This window comes from Orbicella faveolata, unplaced genomic scaffold (genome assembly GCF_042242905.1).
Source record: "Orbicella faveolata isolate gen_17 unplaced genomic scaffold, um_ofav_v1 contig_48, whole genome shotgun sequence".
In the NCBI taxonomy this organism is placed as follows: domain Eukaryota; kingdom Metazoa; phylum Cnidaria; class Anthozoa; order Scleractinia; family Merulinidae; genus Orbicella; species Orbicella faveolata.
The window spans coordinates 13,175,644-13,197,500 of NW_028301578.1; the positions used below are offsets into that span (position 1 = coordinate 13,175,644).

Here is a 21,857-nt window from a genome sequence, read left to right on the forward strand (position 1 = left end):
CACTCTGGGTTATGCCTGCTCTTGAGCCATATTATTTTGAGCCAAACATGTTCCAAACTCCTAAATGATTGCGAAGTGAATAATGATAGTGAAGTGGATAATCTTTGGAAAAAAATAGATTTTGCTGACCTTGTGAAGGATGCAAAGTCCGTTGCAGGTTTTTCCTCCTCCCCGTCAACTTTGAGTGGGACGGAATGACGTCACATAAACACAGCCTGGCTGCCAAGAAAGTTACAAAATGGAGGCCTCTGAAGTTGCTTATTTCGAGACGAATTTGTTCTGGATAACGGGCACTTCAGAGACAGAAACGTCGTTGAGTGGAAAAGGTGAATGTTAATTTGTTATAGGCGAAGACAAAGTAAACCTTTTGGAGTGAACTTCTCCTTTAATATGTAGAACTCCACACACGAATCGCGGTCATAAATAAAACAAGACAAGGAAACCTAAGTTACCATGTGTAGGGGATTAGTTCTATTTCACTTTATATATTTAGTACAACCTCGCGATCTCGCACTCCTGGTGTTCTTGAATTTTTTTTTTTTTTTGCTTCCCTCAAGGGTTCATAGAGATGGAACGCTTCTGATCCGCTGATGTTTTTCAACTGGCAAAACGAGCGGCTCTCCCCAGAATTCCGAGACAAGCTCGATTTTGATTGGTTTTAAAAGCAAAGAAAAGCGGAAGTAAAACACCACCGACTCGATTAACCCACGTGTTTTTCAGCTGATCATGCGCAATTCACCTGGAAGTCGGATATTTTTAAACTTTTTATCATTCTCGTCCCCAGTGCTACTCGTCTTAAAATGTCTCTGACCACGTGACCAAAACAAAGGGAGGCTCTTGGGACGAGAATGACTTTTTATCAGAATTTTCCCACACAAAAGTGAAATTACTGCTACATAACAACGATACAGGATTTCCGAAAAAAAAAATTCAAATCAGGTCTTTGTACAAATTTAGGTATTTTAATACAGCCCTCGTGCTTAATATTCTGCTCTTATTATATATGATTTTAAAGCCGTTTTAGACTTCCAAACTTGGAACTGACAAGACAATTTCTTTTTGGAGGCATTACAGACTGGAGATTCATTAGAGTGTAATTTTTCGCAGATGAGAACAAAAAAAGAGACGAAACTGGAATCTTGAGAGACTGAAAAGACAGCCACTCAACGTGCAATGTTGTAGACGTAATATAGATGCGTATTCGTCTAAAAGATTTCTTCCCATTTCCCTCTTTACTTGCTCTATGTGATAGATTGAAGAAAGCAGCTTGGCTAAATTTCAGAGGTCGAATTCAATCGGCGGCGCCATTTTGCAATTTCTCCCGCCCTTGGTCCACAGTAACGGCCGGTAAATTTGTGTCCACGTTTCTTCCACAACTTTTCAAGTATATAACATGGATTCCTCTTGGATAACTGACACTTTTGGTCTTCAATAGATTCACATGATTCTTGATATTCTTGATTTATTCTTCTAAACGTTATCAATTCTTCTTCAAAAGTGGAGCCCGCCTCGCGAACTTTCCTCCAAAGTGTTTTGTTGAAATGATCATACAGAATGGCATCTGCGCGATTCCAAGTTAGAATGTTTTCCTCAGCTTCTTTTTCAAAGTTTATCTCCTTTTTCTTAGATCTCAACTTGAGGTACACAATATCTTGGAATTCCCAGCACAGCAATCGTTTAAGTAATATCAGTGATTCATCGAAGTATTCTGTTATCATTACCAAATCGAACTCTCTTTCCATTTTGTCGATGTAACTCTTAACCAATTTCATGTTTTGCATATTTCCTTGTTCCAGACCCAGATCATATAAATTTGAGTTTGAAAAATGAAAGAATCTTTCGGGAAACTTGGTCTTATTTAATCTTTTTTGGATTTCTTGTAAGGCATCGGGTGACTTCAGGAATGTGTTGATAGTATTCTCTGGAATGTGAATCAATTTCGAGATGCTGTAGTACAACCAGGCAGATTTAAACTGACTAACAGGGTGCCGAAGGATAGTGATGTACTTTGCCTCTGGTTTGGGAAAAATTGAGTTCACCGTTCCTTTATTAAATCTTATGTGAGAGGCGAAAATCTTTGCTTCGTCACTTTTCACCCGACTTGAGACTTGATTTAATTCGAGAGGCGCTGGCCAGTCCATATCTGCTAGGTCAGGATCCAAAACAATCTTGCAATTTCTGTTGACTCCATATCTAAGGAAAATAGAGCCAGTGGTACTAGAACCTGTCTTATGGGTTCTGAGAAAATAAATGTGGTGTATGGGTTGGCAGCTGGTGGTAGGAAATGCAGGCAGTTCCTCTGTTTCGTTGATTTTCTTCGGCAACTCCGCAACTAGCTTTGAAGTAGATCTGTGAATGTAATTGCGAAAGCGTCGTTATCAATTTACGTGTGCAGAATTTGAAAACCTAATTACTGCACACTATTGATCAGTTATACTAAGAGTAGTCCCTCTTCACAGTCCGTCGTGCGTGAAACGAAAGAAAACTGGGATAAAAAATGGCCTCGCGAACTCCTGGGGTCGAGAAGCACGCGAGCGTCTCGCCCCCAGGATTTGAAGCGGCCATTTTTTTCTCGCGGTTTTCTTTCACGCCACGCACAACGGAATAAGCGAAAGAAGGACTACTCGTAGCCTGTGCACATAATTATCTTTTATTTCAGCTTGAGCGGTTTTCAATTGAATGTCGAAGAAAGCCAAAACTAATTGTTAATCCCTTTAGCCAATCACAAAGGATACAGACAATGAAAGAAAATACCCAAAATGACATTTTTATCAATTCGAATGGAAACTGGTATTATGTTTCTCATATCACAAAAGTTCGAGGTGGAAAATTACTTTCGAGTTCGGAGGGAAGTAAATTAAACGCGAGGGATTCAAGACCTTCCAAAAAGATAATTTACTTTAACAGAACGTTTCGTTGGGTGCTCCTGATCTAAAGAGCGCCTAAGCTGGAAACCGTTAACAAGTATTAAACCTTAAATCTGCATTTATACATCTAGGCTAAAACACAATAATACTCGAACAAACAATAAGAGGAGAACGAGTCACGAACGAGTCACGTGTCGTGGGTCAAAACTCCCTAACTCCCTGGGGTGAACAAACCTCACTAACTCCCTAGGGAAACAACAACTTGAACTTTCGACTCGCACGTGATCAGGTCGTGCTCCTTGAAACCGCGGCAAATTTGTGAGCCAGCCGGCATCAAGCAAATTAACGATTTCTTCGCAGTTTTTTTCTATTTTTGAGTTGACAGGGATAACAAAACACTTAATGACTGGTGCCGTGGGAAACAGTGAGTTTTGTTTCCCCTCAACCTCAATGTTCCCCTTGGCTTCGCCTCGGGGAACATTGAGGGTCTCGGGGAATAACAAAAGTCATTGTTTCCCTTGGGACCAGTCATTAAGAGCGTAACAGTCAATAACAACAGACCCGCTTGAATGCTCGTAAGCTTGCAATCAACGTGTCTTAAGGCCTGTTTACATGGAGGGAGGGTGCCCCGGCTAACTGGGCTACCCGGCTAGAAGGGTTGACACATAGCCCGCCTCTACATGAAACTCACCTAACGATTACGCTAACCGGGACAGTAAGTGGGCTGCGTGGGCTATCTTTTGAGCGGCGGCTAAGCACAACAAACAAAATGGCCGACCAAATAAACTTTTTGGCGGCAAGTTTAATTTTTTTATCGCTGAACCTCGCCATAGAGGTAAATCGGCATTTTCTCGCAAACGAGTATGGTGACCTATCATTTTTTCTGTTGTTTTGAACTGAGTAATAAATTTCTCTGTGTAATATAAATATGGACCAATTCTCAGTGTATATACGTAGAACAAAAAACAATCGTCGGAAACGTGAATTTAGCAAGCAGTCGTGACTACAATCATGGTGCTATTATAAGGCTCCTAAACGAACGTGGGGACCCCTCATTTTTACTTCAAAATTTAATTTCCTACAATATAAACAATCAATAGGCAAATGTTCACAAAAATCTCAGTGCAGGTTCTATTTCAGTGGAATGACCTTAAGGTGGTACATGTATGGTACCCTAAAATGGACAAAAAAGTTTGTTCAAATATGGTGAAGAAAGACCAATTGTGTGCTATTGCACTCGAGAAGAGAAATTGAATTTGAAAGTTTTACTCAAAATGGTTGCTATGGAAACCAGCCATAGCCTTTTGAGGTAGTGTTATCTGATACAGTATTGACGCCAACACTAGTAAATTTGTGACAGAGGGAACTTCGCAATCATTGCCGCAGACTCCGTAGCACGTAGTGAAACCGCCAATTAATTTCAGCACTCTTTGCGGCCTCGCTCACCGATGTAGGATATAATTTCGGCCAGGTAACGATCTCTACCTTCAACACTTCTCGTTGAAACTATCCTCTGCTGTATTAATCGATAGCATAGTGTATTAGTTTGACGTGAATAAGAATGCACTATTCCGTGACTCGACGTCACTAATTGATTACTTCTCGTTTATCGCGAAATGAAAATTTGCGTTTTGAATAAAACAACATCGATCGTTCATTTTTATTCCATTGATGTCCAGCAGTGAGTAAAAAAAAAATACACAACTATTCTTATATTTTCGAGGTAACGAGGGTATCATGTTGCATAACTTGGCGAAGAAAACAAAAGTATCAAGTTACAAACGTTGGCGTGAGGATGAAATTATCACATTTCCTACTTCTACGTATTATTGAATTTAAAATGAACGAAACTCAAAGTAAAACTCTACGATAAAATTCAAACGTCTTGACAAACGGTAATTGTAAGTTATTTTGGGCCTTGAAAGAAAATTCAAACATGAAACATACACACTGCTGATTATAAGATTATGCCTTATCACCTTTTTGTCCACTCATATTCTGCAAAGGGGAAAAGGCCTAGTTGACTAGGTCCTCGCCCTTGCCGTTCTCTCCCTTGGTGTGTGACTACTGTATCAGAGCCGTAAATTGAACTCTGCACTATCTGAGATTGTCCCACTAGTTAACACTTAAGACTAAACAGGGGATTATATGAATTTTTTTTTTAATTGGAACTGCAGAGAAATTAAAGATGAAAGAAATGAATAAACATTGGAGTTACGCAAACAACTTTAGCAGTTTACTGAAAGCTAAAATCAGGATCGTCTCGAACCAGCTGCTTCTTCCTGCATTGCCATAACTCTATTAAAGACCCATTGAACACTTTAGACGTCGCAAAGAAGTTTGCTTGTGCAAAATAACAATACAAAAGAAATTCTGGAAAATACGAGTAGAGGTAAACGCTTAGCTTAACGATGAGCCCCCGGCATGTTTCAAAACGCTCCTTCGCCTCTGTTCTGAATATTTGATCAAATGGTTCTCGACGTTCAAATTTTACCAAGCATGCGATCAAACAAGGTGTTCAAATGGCAAAATGTTTAATTTGGTCACCCAACAATGTTTGATCGCCCAACATTTCCCGTTTGCATGGACAAGGCTTGATATAAAACTATTCCAAAGCGCTTAACACAATGCTTACTTAAAGGATACTGAGAAATGTGAGTAATAAAATATGAAAATATCATATAGTGTACATGTTTGAAGTAGTCAGTTGAAGTAGTCAGGGATTCATCATACACCGTAGGACCTGTTATGTGCTGGAAACCGTTAACAAAACCCCTTATGTGCTGAAACCTGACTCACCTTATATCGGGATAAAATCTTGCTGCTAAGTTCTCCCCATAGATAAACACAATTGTTAAAATCAGTAACAGCAGACCTGCTTGAATAGGTCGGCGTCTGAAGTTGAACGGTCTCAGAATTTGAAACTTCATCATGGAATCGGTTTTTTTTTTTTTTTTTTTTTTTGTCTGTTTTCGTGAATCGTCCGTTTAAGGCGCTGGCGGGAGTCAATTCTGCTTCTAGATTCTGCGTCGTGTTCACCCTTTCTCCTCCGTTGTACTCCTTTTTAAACAAAATAATATTTTTCAAGGTTATCAACACAATTTAGTTATGCTAGCATTCTTTCAGCGCCCTAGCTACTCAACTCCAAGGAACGACGATGTCCAACCAGAAAGCTTTTGCTACTTTGGTTACCGCTCACATATGAATTTCAATTCTTTACGGCTTAACTGATGCCGCAGTGAGTGAGCCTGAAGCGAGCGAACAAGGCAGCTCTCTAATCGGGAATAGGTCACATTGTAGGGGCCTTGTACACGTTTTTGCGAAACGCGAGGAATTGTGGTAGCGGTAAGATCAAAAGCCGCAAGGAACTGTGGTTATGCGCGAATGGCAGAATTAAGATGCGCAGTCTGATCTTATGCTCTCTCTCTTGCATCGTTGGTCGCAGTATACGACGGTGAGTGACAGTTTTCTGCTGTGTATATTGTTATTTTTGACGCTTCTTTTATCGTTCCTGTTTTCCGTTATAAACTATTTTCATTACTTTAACTTGTAAAATGTACTATAAGAGAATCTTTGTTTACAGCTCAAGCAGTTTAAGGCCTGGAGGCAAAGTAGAATTATGGTTGAGCAGCTATATCTCTTGTTATATTTGTTTCATCTAGCTGAAATTTCCCCTGATTATAAAAGTCGACGTCCTGCCTTGCCTTAACATATTGTTTTGAACACGTGACATGTTACGAGATCATTTTGTTAAAATTTAGTAAATAATAATGATTGCGAATTGGTGGCGAATTTCAATTGTATCGGTCAAAAAATGAGCGTTCTCGATGCATATTTATAACATAGCGCGCGCGTTGGTCCTGTCTAATTCCTATTGAGCCATAATGGTAAAAATCTTTATGTACGCACGGCCGTGCTCAATAAAATGACGTGTGCAGTTTCAGTTTAGCTGCAAAGTTTCCGTCGAGTTTAGTTTCCTTTTGTTTAAGTTTCGGCAATGTGAAGACTATTCTCAACAATCCAAACTCTACTTCGGGCCTTTGACTTTTGTCAAGCTCAGATGTTTACTTAAACGTGAGTATTTTGACTTTGTCTAAATTTTCATCGAGTATTTTTGACTTTGCTTGCCTACATTTTCATAATAATTATTAATTCGAAGAAGCGAATTTTTCATTGACAATTTTACAAACCAGGTTATTCGTTTTCGTTCAACTGTTGCTAAACTGATTGTGGCGTGTTAGGATCTAATCTAATCCTAATGACCTTTGTTTTCCTGCACCGCGCATTGTGAAAACTAATCGTAGTCAATCACAAATAAAACATGTTTTAGCGCCCAAGTTGTTGTCGCCATGTTATAAAAGAACTGGTTCATGCTTTTAGCTGTGCGTATATCGAGTTATGGATGCACTTGGGAAGTTTGGAGAGCACTCAAGAAGCTAGATAGAGTTGCTCTCGGCTATCGCCTCGAGCAACTCTTACGCTTCTTTCGTGCTCTCCAAACTTCCTGCTTGCATCCATAACTCGATATACGCACGCTAAGCATGAATCAATCTTTAATTAAGCTATCTACCTTCAGTACCTTGCTGCGTTTGCAATGATCTCCCTTGATTTCGTTTTCAGAGGATGTAAATGATCAAAAGTCGAATTTTTTTTTTTTAAATTGACCTTTGACTCTTTAAAATTTTTCTACGAAAAGAGGGACGGTCATTCCAAACGTGAGAGGATGCAAATAATTGACCTGCATCTAAAACGTGTTTTGCTGGATGAGTATCACTAAAAACCGCCACCAATTCGTCAAATAAAGGCTATTACGACGCTTTTAACAAGTAATTATAATTATCGAGTTATGCATGTCTTAACAGCTTTTTTACAAATTATTATTTGCCGGTCCATTTGGGTTATGAAGGTACAAATAGTAACTGAAGAGTTAACTTACAGTTCTTAAAGAGTTATATTTAAGATAACGAAAGATTTGGAAAACCAATTCAGGATAAAAAGTAGCGACATTAAAACATAAAGTTTCGGCGACGACATGTCACCTTGAGTCAAATGTAAATTATTAAGTGCAGTATCGTCATATAAAGAAAGGAAAGTGTTTTCCTCTATCTCACTTTATTCTTATGTAGTTTCACACTTTTGTTCTTTGCATACCGTTACTAAACTTACAATAATTTACATTTGATAATGGTGACATGTCGTGGCCGAAACGTCATGGTTTAGTATCGCTACTTTTTATCCTAAATAATTATAAGGGATGTCGATCCTTGTTTCGCGGATACAATCCGAAGGAACATGGACCAGGGTTGGTTGACTGGTGCGGTTTTTATTGACTTGCGCCTGAAAGCATTTGATACCGTCAACCATGAAGTAATGCTAAACAAACTGCGGGGTTTAGGAGTGATGGATGGTGAACATGAGTGGTTTAGAAATTATCTATAGAATCACACCCAAATTGTAGAATTTCAGGGTGTGTCTAGTGCTGATGAACCTGCATCTGTTGGAGTCCCACAGGGGTCAATTTTAGGGCGGCTGTTATTTATCCTCCATTTGAACGATCATCCCAGTGCGGCGGTGGAGTGCAGTATTCTCATGTATGCTGACGATCAGATACCGTAGTATTTTTCTCAGCTCCTGAACTATCTGCTATCCAGGCTACCTTAGTGAAGGAGCTGCAAGCCATTGAATGTTGGCTTCATTGAAATAGTTTATTTCTCAACATAACTAAGACTGAGGCGATGCTGTTTGGAACTCCGCCGAAACTTGCTAAGATAAATCAGTTCTCGGTCACTATCATAAAGCGCGTTACTGAGTTTAGATATTTGGGTGGTACCTTTGATGAGCACCTCACTCGCTTCTGCAGAGCTTCTATAGTTCCGCTGTTTACTTCCCCGCAACACGCCCAGGCTCCAAGACAATACTCTAATATCGGTCTAATCATTGAAATATAAATGGCATTAACACTACGTAAAGTGATATAGTGGCGTGCACGGCCTAACATACCGACTCGCCTACCAGCCTTAAAAACAATAGCTTTAACGTGTTCATTGAAGCGAGTAGGAAGAATAGTAATAAAGACATCTAGTGGTGACACTGCTATGGAAGCTTTAAAATCGCTAAGTCTTAGGATCAGGCGCGATAAACATATCGCCTGTGAGGAAATGCCCCGGGAGGGGGCGGGGGGTACTCCCTTCTATGGGCTATATAGGTATGTGCGACCCCAAAGGGTATGGTTTTTCAGTCGTTTTGGTCATAGATAGGGTATCGATTTTAGCTTATTTTAGCCATTTTGGTCATAAATAGAGTATGGATTTTGCACTCTAACCTTGATATGGGTATTTTTTTATACGAAGAAGCCACTTTTTTTTTCTTTTTTCTTTTCAATACTAAGCCATGTGTTTGTCAGCTGGGAATGCGCAATAAAACCAGAAGTCCGTCTTTCTGCTTTTTATCAGAACTTTCCCACACAAAAAAGGATTCCTGAAAAAAAAAAAAATTCAAACAAGATTTTTGTACAAGCTTAAGTCCTCGTCCTGCAGCCTCTAAATAGCCTTTCGTTATAATATTATTCTCTCAATACAACCTCCTTCCCAGGGTCTCTCATCATTTCCGCCTTCCCTGAGCGAGAGAGGAGAGGAGTCTTGTTCCGGGAGAGTGGGATGATAACAGACCATGGGAACGAGGTTGCTCTCAATATATATGATTTTAAAGCCGTTTTCGACTTCAAAACTAGTTAAACTTGTTTGACTTGCCAAAGACCTGATTGTCAATATACAACTTCCCTATACCGATCTCCATAACTGAATTTCCTATGATTGTTCTCGAGAGAAATTGGACAAGACGATTTCGTTTTGGGGATACTACAGACTGAAGATTCATTCCAGTGTAATGTTTCGCAGATGAAAACAAAAAAAGACACGCAACTGGAATCTTGAGAGACTGAAAAGACAGACACTCAACGTGCTATGTTGAAGACGCAATCTAGATGCGCAGTCATCTAAGCGATTTCTTCCCATTTCCCTCTTTACTTTCTCTATGGAATAAATTGAAGAAGGCACCTTGGCTAAATTTCAGAGGTCAAATTCAATCGGCGGCGCCATTTTGCAATTTCTCCCGCTCTTGGTCCACAGTAAGGGCCAGTAAAATTGTGTCCACGTTTCTTCCACAACTCTTCAAGTATAGCACATGGATTCGTCTTGGATAATTTGCACTTTTGGTCTTCAATAGTTTCACATGATTCTTGATATTCTTGATTTATTCTTCTAAACGTTATCAATTCTTCTTCAAAAGTGGAGCCCGCCTCGCGAACTTTCCTCCAAAATGTTTTGTTGAAATGATCATACAGAATGGCATCTGCCCGATTCCAAGTTAGAATATTGTTCTCGACTTCTTTGTCAAAGTTGATCTTCTTTTTCTTAGATCTCAACTTGAAGTACACAATATCTTGGAATTCCCAGCACAGCAATCGTTTAAGTAATATCAGTGATTCATCAAAGTATTCTGTTATCATTACCAAATCGAACTCTCTTTCCATTTTGTCGATGTAACTCTTAACCAATTTCATGTTTTGCATATTTTCTTGTTCCAGACCCAGATCGTATAAATTTGAGTTTGAAAAATGAAAGAATCTTTCGGAAAAATTGGTCTTACCTAATCTTTTTTGGATTTCTTGTAAGGCATCGGGTGAGTTTAGGAATGTGTTGATAGTATTCACTGAAATGTGTGTCAATTTCGAGATTTTGCAGTAAAACCAGGCAGATCTAAACTGGCTAACAGGGTGCCGAAGGATAGTGAAGTACTTTGCCTCTGGTTTGAGGAAAATTGAGTTCACCGGTCCTTTATTAAATCTTATGTGAGAGGCGAAAATCTTTGCTTCGTCGCTTTTCACCCGACTTGAGAATTGGTTTAATTCGAGAGGCGCCGGCCAGTGCATATCTGCTAGGTCAGGATCCAAAACAATCTTGCAATTTCTGTTGACTCCATAGCTAAGGAAAATAGAGCCAGTAGTACTAGAACCTGTCTTATGGGTTCTGAGAAAATAAATGTGGTGCATGGGTTGGCAGCTGGTGGTAGGAAATGCAGGCAGTTCCTCTGTTTCGTTGATTTTCTTCGGCAACTCCGCAACTAGCTTTGTAGTAGATCTGTGAATGTAATTGCGAAAGCGTCGTTATCAATTTACGTGTGCAGAATTTGAAAACCTAATTACTGCACACTATTAATCAGTTATAATAAGAGTAGTCCCTCTTCGCTTAGTCCGTCGTGCGTAAAACGAAAGAAAACTGGGATATAAAAAAATGGCCTCGCGAACTCCTGGGGTCGAGAAGCACGCGAGCGTCTCGCCCCCAGGATTTGAAGCGGCCATTTTATTTCTCGCGGTTTCCTTTCACGCCACGCACAACGGAATAAGCAAAAGAGGGACTACTCGTAGCCTGTGCACATAATTATCTTTTATTTCAGCTTGAGCGGTTTTCAATTGAATGTCGAAGAAAGCCAAAATTACTTTCGAGTTCGGAGGGAAATAAATTAAGCGCGAGGGATTCAAGACCTTCCAAAAAGGTAATTTAATTTAACAGAACGTTTCGTTGGGTGCTCCTGATCTGAGAACGCCTAAGCTGGAAACCGTTAACAAGTATTAAACCTTAAATCTGCATTTATACAGCTAGGCTAAAACACTATAATACTCGAACAAACAATTTTGTTATACCTCCCAACCCAAGTACGTGTTCCAATTGGAGGAGAACGTGTCACGTGTCGTGGGTCAAAACTCACTAACTCCCTAGGGAAACAACAACTTGAACTTTCAACTCGCACGTGATCAGGTCGTGCTCCTTGAAACCGCGACAAATCTGTGAGCCAGCCGGCATCAAGCAAACGATTTCTCGGCAGTTTTTTTTTCTATTTTTGGGTTGGGAGATATAACAAAACACTTAATGACTGGTCCCGTAGGAAACAGTGAGTTTTGTTTCCCGTCAACCTCGGGACCAGTCATTAAGTGCTTAACAATTAATAACAACAGACCCGATTGAATGCGCGTAAGCTTGATATCAAAGTGTCTTAAGGCCTGTTTATATGGAGGGAGGGTGCCCCGGCTAACCGAGCTACCCGGCTAGAAGGGTTGACACATAGCCCGCCTTTACATGAAACTCACCTAACCGGGACAGTAAGTGGGCTGCGTGGGCTATCTTTTGAGCGGCCGCTAAGCACAACAAACAAAATGGCCGACCAAATAAACTTTTTGGCGGCAAGTTTAATTTTTTTATCGCTCATTCCGCTAGCGGCCTCTTTTCAGTGTATAGGACTGTTGTTAATGGTAACTACGAAAAAATTCACCTCGCGCCGCCATGTTTTCGCGGTTTATCTCACCTCGGATAGCTGGGATAGCCCGGCACGAACCGTTTACATGGTAAAAAGGTATCCCGCCTAGCCGGGTGCCCCGGGCAAGTAGACAGGGTGCTTCGGGTAGGCAGGCTACCCTATCTAGCATGTAAACGCTTCAATGCGTTTTCTAAAGAAACGTATGCGAATTTCGCCCTTCCAGGGTAGTTCGGTTAGCCGGGTAGCCCGCTTAGCCGGGGCACCCTCCCTCCATGTAAACAGGCCCTTAAAATGGAAAGCTTCGTCATCAAATCGAGTTGGCATTTTTTTTGTTAACGCTAGCTTTTCGTGATTCTTTCGTTCAAGGTGCTGGTCCGGTCGATTCTGAGGACTTGACCCTTCCTCCTCGGTTTCACTAGCTCCATTCATAACAAAAGAATGTATATTTCACCGCTTAAGGTGGCTCCACAGGGTAATCATTTATGGCGTTGCGCGCGCAAGTGTTATGTTTTGAATGCTGTTTTTGCATTCGCTTTCGCACCTAGTCCTCTCAAACCAGGAGCTCAAACTTATTACATGTAATAAGCAATGATTGAATAGTGTTTTACTATCACCTCTGTTAAAATTTTGGGATTAAGTCTTAAATAATAAATGCCTAAACAAAAGTGTTTTTTGCTGTTTTTATGGCTTTATTTGTGATTTTTATGAATTTCCTTCGGTGAAATCTTCCAAAATTTTTACATCACATCGCTTCCAGCGGGATACGAATTTTAAAAATGAAAAAAGTAGGGTTTGTAAAGGCAGTTTTTTCGATATTTTCAAATTTATGTCTTTTATCGCTGCAAAAAATCTGGTCTTATAGATTTCCCTGAAAAATGAACTCCGGTTAAAGTAAAATATTTTCTACCAATCTGGCAAATTTTACGGAATTTCACCGAAGGAAACGCGAGAAAATTCACTGTCAGTTTTGCTTTTTGTGCTCATGTTGACGTAATAAAATATCGCAAAACACTGACGTTTTCCCTTGAGCGCGCGTAGATTACTTCCTCAGCGCTCGCGCGATCGTAAAACTATACGGAGCCACCTTAAGGTCATTCCCCAGCACTGCATTGCGCATCCCTACTGCGCATAATTTCACGCGTGATTAGCGCGCGCATTAAGAAATGGCGGCTTTCTCTTTACTGCTGAACCTCGCCATAGAGGTAAATCGTCATTTTCTCGCAAACGAGTATGGTGACCTATCATTTTTTCTGTTGTTTTGAATTGAGTAATAAATTTGCTCTGTGTAATATATGGACCAATTCTCAGTGTAGAACAAAAAACAATCGTCGGAAACGTGAAATTAGCAAGCAGTCGTGACTACAATCATGGTGCTATTATAAGGATTTATTGGGTATAAATAAGGTGCTGTTCCACCTAAACGAACGTGGGGACCCCTCATTTTTATTTCAAAATTTAAGTTCCTACAATATAAACAATCAATAGGCAAATTTTCACAAAAATCTCAGTGCAATCTCTATTTCAGTGGAATGACCTTAAGGTGGTATGGTATCCTAAAATGGACCAAAAAGTTTGTTCAAATGTGGTGAAGAAAAATCAATTGTGTGCTATTGCACTCAAGAAGAGAAATTAAATTTTGAAAGTTTTACTCAAAATGGTTGCTACGGAAACCAGCCATAGCCTTTTGAGGTAGTGTTTTACAGTATTGACGTCAACACTAATAAATTTGTGACAGAGGGAACTTCGCAATCATTGCCGCAGACTCCGTAGCATGTAGTGAAACCACCAATTAATTTCATCGTTCTTTGCGGCCTCGCTCACCGATGTAGGATATAATTTCGGCCGAGTAACGATCTCTACCCTCAATACTTCTCGTTGAAACGATCCTCTGCTGTATTAATCGATAGCATAGTGTATTAGTTTGACGTGAATAAGAACGCACTATTCCGTGACTCGACGTGACTAATTGATTACTTCTCGTTTAGGCCATCCCCTTTTTTTCTTTTTCTTTTGTTGTCGAATGCGTTTTCTGATTTTGGGTTGGTCGGTCGGAAAAGGAAAAACAAAAAAACAAAAATAAAATTTGAAAAGGAGTCTGGAGCTAGGAGGCCCGGTACCTCAGCGTAATATCCATGGAGCCTGGAAACAACAAGGTGTGGTTACAAAGTCAACATCGCGGCAATTGAGGAAGGAAAAGTCGACGTCGTTGTTAAAATCGAACGAGAACAGGGAAAAACTAAAAATCTGTAAGACAAAAAACTGCTTATGTTTCAGATTAAATTGACAATTGTTTGAAATAATGTGTCATTGCCTTCATTGCCTTCTGTGTAACTTTTTTTTTTTAGAAAACGCGAAAATCTGGGTCGGTCGGACGACGCTAAACAGAGAAAAATAGGGGGATGGCCTTATCGCGAAATGAAAATTTGCGTTTTGAATAAAACAACATCGATCGTTCATTTTTATTCCATTGATGTCCAGCAGTGAGTAAAAAAAAAAATACACAACTATTCTTATATTTTCGAGGTAACGAGGGTATCATGTTGGATACCTTGGCGACGAAAACAAAAGTATCAAACGACAAACGTCGGCGTGAGGAATAAAATTATCACATTTTCTACTTCTACGTATTATTGAATTTAAAATGAACGAAACTCAAAGTAAAACTCTACGATAAAATTCAAACGTCTTGACAAACGGTAATTGTAAGTTATTTTGGGCCTTGAAAGGAAATACAAACATGAAACATACACACTGCTAAGATTATGCCTTATCACCTTTTTGTCCGCTCATATTCTTCAAAGGGGAAAAGGTCTAGTTGACTACCAAGGGAGAGAACGGCAAGGGCGAGGACCTGTGTGACTACTGTATCAGAGCCGTAAATTGAACTCTGCACTATCCAAGATTGTCCTACTAGTTAAACTAAACAAGGGATTATATGAATTTTTTTAAAATTGGAACTGCGGAGAAATTAGAGATGAAAGACATGAATAAACATTGGAGTTACGAACACAACTTTAGCAGTTTACTGAAAGCTACAATCAGGATCGTCTAATCAGCTGCTTCTTCCTGCATTGCCATAATTCTATTAAAGACCCATTGAACACTTTAGACGTCGCAAAGAAGTTTGCTTGTGCAAAATAACAATACAAAAGAGATTTTGGAAAATACGAGTAGAAATAAACGCTTAGTTTAACGATGAGCCCCCCGGGATGCGTTTCAAAACGCTCCTTCGCCTCTGTTCTGAATATTTGATCAAATGGTTCTCGACGTTCAAATTTTACCAAACACGCGATCAAACAAGGTGTTCAAATGGCAAAATGTTTAATTTGGTCACCCAACAATGTTTGATCGCCAAACATTTCCCGTTTGCATGGACAAGGCTTGATATAAAACTATTCCAAAGCGCTTAACACAATGCTTACTTAAAGAATACTGACAAATGTGTGTAATAAAATCTAAAAATATCATATAGTGTACATGTCTGAAGTAGTCAGTTGAAGTAGTCAGGGATTCATCATACACCCTAGGAGCTGTTGTGTGCTGCAAACAGTTAACAAGACCCCTTATGTGCTGAAACCTGACTCACCTTATATCGGGATAAAATCTCGCTGCTAAGTTCTCCCCATAGATAAACAGAATCGTTAAAATCAGTAACAGCAGACCTGCTTGAATGGGTCGGCGACCAAAGTTGAACGGTCTCAGAAGTTGAAACTTCATCATGGAATCGTGGATTCTGCTTCGTGTTCACCCTTTCTCCTCCGTTGTACTCCTTTTTAAACAAAATAATATTTTTCAAGGTTATCAACGCAATTTAATTATGCTAGCATTCTTTCAGCGCCCTAGCTACTCAACTTCAAGGAACGACGATGTCCAACCAGAAAGCTCTTGCTACTTTGGTTACCGCTCAAATATGAATTTTAATTCTTTACGGCTTAAGGTTACAGCATACCTTCAGGGGTGTCTCGCGTCCAAGCGATGTAGCGCGTGCAGTTTAAGCCGTGGATACCTAAAGCCCTATATCAAATGTAAGCTTATAGAGCTGGCTATCAAGCTATGCCAACAATTTCGAAATAAAATGAATTGTCGAATTTTTCACGACCATTAAATACGAGCGCCCGAATCACCTTTCGAAAGCTACAAGTCAAAACGAATTTCGTTTTTCGCCAATTTATTCTTTCCTCGGTTTCAGGGCCCAAAGCGCTTTAAAAACGTGTCTCCGTTTTGGCATATTCAATAGCTGGTTTTCACATGACGTCACTACAATTCGAACTACAAAACTATTGATCTTCCTGAGATTTTACTTAAATGATGTATAAGAGCAGCTGAAAACTAATATTCATACAAATTTTCGCTCCGAATGGGTTCTTGGTTTTGTGATAAACTACGCTTGAATTTCTAAGCTTTTGCGTGACGCGGCATTTACATGACGGCCTAGAGAGCTGTCATGATGGTTAAAAAAGTGACTTATTTCGGGGAACTTGGCTATCTAAACAGTTCATGTCTTAGAAAATTAAATATTAACTTGTACTGGACAAACATTTTCCAGGAGATGCATTTGAACTGTTGGCGACACTTAGAATTCAATTTCAGATCGCCAACACTTGTAACAAATATTAGGCACCTTGAGCAACAGACCTCGCCGACCTGACGACGGCAACCGGAAACGTGACATTTCTTTCCAGACGTCACTGCGCATGTACAACACGTTGTGACCTGATGTTGCCCTGAGATCGAGAACGTGAGAACGTGGAGTTTCACGTCGCGACGAAAACGTGAGTACTTGATCTTTTGTTTTGATCCCTTTTAGCTTACTTTTGTGCTATTTTGGTGCCGAACCAAGGTAAAGTTGCATAATGATTACCTTTATGCTTAAAACAATGTTCTGGAAGTATTCCTGGACTCATTTTTTCTTAACTGGAAAATTGTTTTTCGCATGTCTTGGTATTTCGTTTAACATAGAGGCTTTTTTAATCGACTCGTTTGAACAGTGTCTACATGTTACAAGAGCTGACAAACTTCGCGCTACCAAATTGTCTCGCCTGGATGTTATTTCTTGTACATACAAGATTATTGCATCCTTCGCAGAATGCTGTTTACGATCCTTTATCAAAAGAGCTGACAAAACTCCTGTATTTGAGCGGCCGATCATTGTGTCGAATGAAAAACGCGGTGAGCTGAGATTTTGTTTAAAATCTATGTTTAGCAATAAAATCTATGTTTAGCACAACAAGGTGTGTGTGTAATCTTGGCAGTCTAAAAACACACCTGTTTTTTTTTCTCAATGAGCGGTGATACAAACTTTGGTTAAAAATCGCAATTAATTGCTTTAGCAATACACGTTTTACATGTAAAGTATTTTAAATTTGACATTTCAAAGGAGGCAAAGTTTATAAACTTAAATTGTTTCGTTATTTTTCGCAATGATTTTACATCTCTTAGTAAAACATGAATAGTATAAGGTTTAATTCCATCGAGTTATTTTTCAACTATAATTTGTCTCCAACTCGTAGATGGAGTGGACAGAACAAAAAGATGTGATGCTAGCCCGAGAAGTCCTTCTTTAAGGATGTAACTTGTTGTCGCGACCGCAACCTGAAGCCGTTCTAGCCACAGGCAGCCCAAGCTCTCTCTATGAACCACACAAGCAACACAACACGGCATCGAATTATAAGAGTTTATATGGGATTTTCTACAAGATATCCATGGAGGTAGTTAAAAGTGAAAATTCTCAATAAAAATGGCTGGCCTTATTCCAGACGTGTGTTGTTTGCTCCTGGTGTGGGTATTTTACCGATTGAACTTGATTTAAGCGACTTTTCTGAATTCCGATTTTCCCTCTATAAAGAGAGGACAAGGCGAAACACCTCAGTCGGAACAGCCTGCCGAACGAAGTCAAAAATCCCAGGCTAAAATGTACCCACGGCCATAAATCTACCGCAGAATTCAAGGGCAAAGGTTGATCTTTCATTTCAATCCTCTAGCCACACAATTGCAGCCCTGCGAGCGACGCCAGGCGGCTCTTCGTGTGTCCAGTGAAACGATAAAACTATGGAAGAGCTCCGTGTCGTTTGATTCGCGACCCAACGACCGTTGAAATCGGCTTGGTAACCTCGTCATGTTGGCAAACCAAGACTCGCGGGGGTACTAGACCGCAATTTGTCAACTAAACTTCTTGTAATCCCCTCAGGTCGAATTTACAATGCAAAATAAAAATCGTACAGAACGCTTTTGCAAAATGGCTTCAAAACCAAAGAAACTTAAGATCAACGGCGAAAGCTCCGTAGAAACTGAGGAGATACAGTCATTTTTGAAGTGAAAGTGGTGGTAAGTTTTCTCGTTTATGCACCTTTGATTTGTTTGTATAAAATATTCCCGAGCTGATAAACTAAATTTGCTTCTCTTAGGGTATTGTGGAATTACGAATATTGTGAGGAAACTGTAATGGAAGCCAGCAAAATTTTGTCTAGAGCATACGAAGAGAAAGAAATTGCCGTTAGCAAATTGAACTCTCTTTTGCTCGGGAGAATTCTGAACGAATTATGGGGAGATGAAGTTAAATTGGTGAGGCGAGGACCAAGTAATTCAAAGGTGCGTAAACGTGAAAACTTACCATGACTTCCACTTCAAAAATGATCTCAGTTTACGGAGCTTTCGCCGTTGATCTTACGTTTGACAAATTTGACAAATTGCGGTCTAGTACCCCCGCGAGTCTTGGTTTGCCAACGTGACGAGGTTACCAAGCCGATTTCAACGGTCGTTATGTCGCGGATCAAACGATACGGAGCTCTTCCATAGTTTTATCGTTTCACTGGGGACACGAAGAGCCGCCTGGCGTCGCTCGCAGGGCTGCAATTGTGTGGCTAGAGGATTGAAATGAAAGATCAACCTTTGCCCTTGAACTCTGCGGTGGATTTGTGGCCGTGGCCACATTTTAGCCTGGGATTTTTGACTTCGTTCGGCAGGCTGTTCCGACTGAGGTGTTTCGCCTTGTCCTCTCTTTATAAAGGGAAAATCGGAATTCAAAAAAGTCGCTTAAATCAAGTTCAATCGGTAAAATAACCACACCAGGAGCAAACAACACATGTATGGAACAAGGTAAGCCATTTTTATTGAGAATTTTCACTTTTAACTACCTCCATGGATATCTTGTAGAAAATCCCATATAAACCCTTATAATTCGATGCCATATTGTGTTGCTTGTGTGGTTCATAGAGAGAGCTTGGACTGCCTGTGTTCTAGCCCCAGTTTCTTATCGGTCGTCACGTCGCCGTCGTCAACGAAAACGTCTGTTGCTTAAGATGCCTATTTCTAGAGACAATGGCCGTTTTCACACTAGACGGATTATCCGTCTAAAATGAACACCGTTCCGTTTTCACACTAAGACGAATTATCCGTAATGAACGGATAACCCGTCGTAGACGGATTATCCGTCTCTAGTGTGAAAACGACCAATAAAGTTTTGACCAGCGACCCCGCAAGACAGCGCGCGCGTCGCCAAACGTTTTTAAATTTTGTGTTTGTATTTGTTTACACTGTCATCAGAGGTCGAGCAGTCCGAACTAGTTTAGACAAGAAACTCGCTGCCGAAGAGTTTCTATTTCTATCTCATGGAGAAACTATTTTTTCATGAGAAATGGTGTATACGTATATCTTTGTATTGACGTAATGAATTGAATAAAAAAATCACTCTCGTGTACCCATACTTTTGGGTCTGATTAAGGAGTTCGAACGCCACCACCTTTCTGTGAAGAACGAAATCTGTGAATAAAGGACAGTCACGTAATTAAACTGACGGTGAACGACTGGAAGGAATTGATTACTCTTCTTAGTTGCTGGTCTTCACTCATTGCAGTCACTTTCATTTTTCTTTCTTTTCTCCTTTTTTTATGTTTTTGTTTTGTTTCTATTGTCCGAGCTGATACCAGTTTATTTTTGTTTGATTTGATTTTTTAAAATTTAATTTTACATTTTTTCGCGTAATTATGATAATTATTCGATGTTCCGGGATGTTCCGGAATGTTCCATGTTCCTGGTTTTATTGACGGCCTGTAATTTACGAGCGAATCTCTAAAAAACCCTTGTGTTTTGCAATGCGCTCAAGGCGCCGAAGGCGGGAAGATGTTTCTGTAGCTCGGTTTTTCTTGAAGCTGGTCTGGCAAAATGGGGAAGACTAAAGAGGATACGCTAGAGTGGCTGAGCGAAGAAAACAAACAAAAGAAAGAGCTGGGAAGCACCGCTGTTTGGTCAACTCTGTATGGATAATATTTCAAATGGTCTCAATGAGTCCGACGATTCGTCGATATCGGACTCATCAGAAGAGCCTCTGTCAACATCCCTGTTATTGCTGTCAAGTTCCGAAATTTTTACAGAGCCTTTCTTTTCTCTTACTACGAATATTTTGCCCGCCTTAGACGATAGCTATAGCTTCATCCGCGTGGCAAACGTTCGCTTCTTCACTCATTGATGTATTTTCATTCGTTCTTTGCTGTTTTCGCTTTTTCGAACTAGTCCGTGCTTTTAATGTGGTCTGTTACGAGTATCGTTTTAGAGCAGGGTTGTTTCCAGACGGAACTCAGGATCGCTGGTAACAGCAACAAACTAATTTATTTCCGTAAGATAACTTCACGAATTTACAGCACTAAGCTTCTTCAAATTTGAATCAATCTCTCTTACAGCAGAACCTCTCGCTCTAATATACACGAGGCTTTAAGTTCTAGAAACTTCTATTTGGAACTAAATTAAGTAGTTTGACACAGTTTCTAATCTGAGTAATGACATAAGGATTAGAATGTTCTGGAATGTCAGTCCTTATACAAATTGGTCACGGCTGAATGACTTCAGGTTTTAGATTGTTCTAGAACTAGACTTAGACAATTTTTCGTAACATGGTCTATGTCTACTTATAACTTAATAGAGTTACACCTAATGCCGAAAATGCTGAGTAGTCAATTCGTGACATCCATACAGGTAATTCCCGCGAAAATCGTCTCGGTTGATTGCATACGCGCCATAGGGCTGTCAATCAAAAGGTAAACTTTTACTTCGGGCGAAAACGTAAAACCGCCATTTCTCCGCCAATATTTAGCCTTTTTCAAAAAATTTTCTTAGAAATTAGAGATTATTCCTCGACCACTACTTTGACCCAAAACTCTAAATTTGAAAAAAATTGCCGACCCGAAGGTATACTGTAACCTTAACTGATGCCGCAGTGAGTGAGCCTGAAGCGAACGAACAAGGCAGCTCTCTAATCGGGAATAGGTCACATTGTAGAGGCCTTGAACACGTTTTTGCGAAACGCGAGGAATTGTGGTAGCGGTAAGATCAAAGACGCAAGGAACTGTGGTTATGCGTGAATGGCAGAATTAAGATGCGCAGTCTGATCTTGTGCTCTCCCTCTTGCATCGTTGGTCGCAGTATACGACGGTGAGTGACAGTTTTCTCCTGTGTATATTGTTATTTTTGACGCTTCTTTTATCGTTCCTGTTTTCCGTTATAAACTATTTTCATTACTTTAACTTGTAAAATGTACTATAAGAGAATCTTTGTTTACAGCTCAAGCAGTTTAAGGCCTGGAGGCAAAGCAGAATTATGGTTGAGCAGCTATATCTCTTGTTATATTTGTTTCATCTAGCTGAAATTTTCCCTGACTATAAAAGTCGACGTCCTGCCTTGCCTTAA

At 40.0% G+C, this 21,857-nt stretch overlaps 2 protein-coding genes across 3 annotated transcripts; both read right to left on the reverse strand.

Annotated features, from left to right (window-relative positions):
* Positions 1-365: 365 nt before the first annotated feature.
* LOC149096610 (galactose-3-O-sulfotransferase 3-like) lies at positions 366-21,565 on the reverse strand. 2 transcript variants are annotated; one of them, XM_089281124.1, is made up of 3 exons: positions 21,372-21,565; positions 15,766-16,110; positions 366-2,349 (listed from the first exon to the last, which is right to left on the reverse strand). In XM_089281124.1, exons 2-3 carry the CDS (start codon positions 15,897-15,899, stop codon positions 1,272-1,274), a joined length of 1,212 nt encoding a protein of 403 aa, XP_089137250.1. In that variant the 5' UTR covers positions 15,900-16,110; positions 21,372-21,565; the 3' UTR covers positions 366-1,271. The 2 variants fall into 2 exon arrangements, with proteins under 2 accessions (XP_089137250.1, XP_089137251.1); XM_089281125.1 differs by lacking the exons at positions 15,766-16,110; positions 21,372-21,565 and adding an exon at positions 5,667-6,296.
* Positions 9,249-11,082, reverse strand: LOC149096611 (galactose-3-O-sulfotransferase 3-like). Its single transcript, XM_089281672.1, has one exon. The coding sequence runs from the start codon at positions 10,915-10,917 to the stop codon at positions 9,928-9,930; it is 990 nt and encodes a 329-aa protein (XP_089137798.1). The 5' UTR covers positions 10,918-11,082; the 3' UTR covers positions 9,249-9,927.
* Positions 21,566-21,857: the final 292 nt, after the last annotated feature.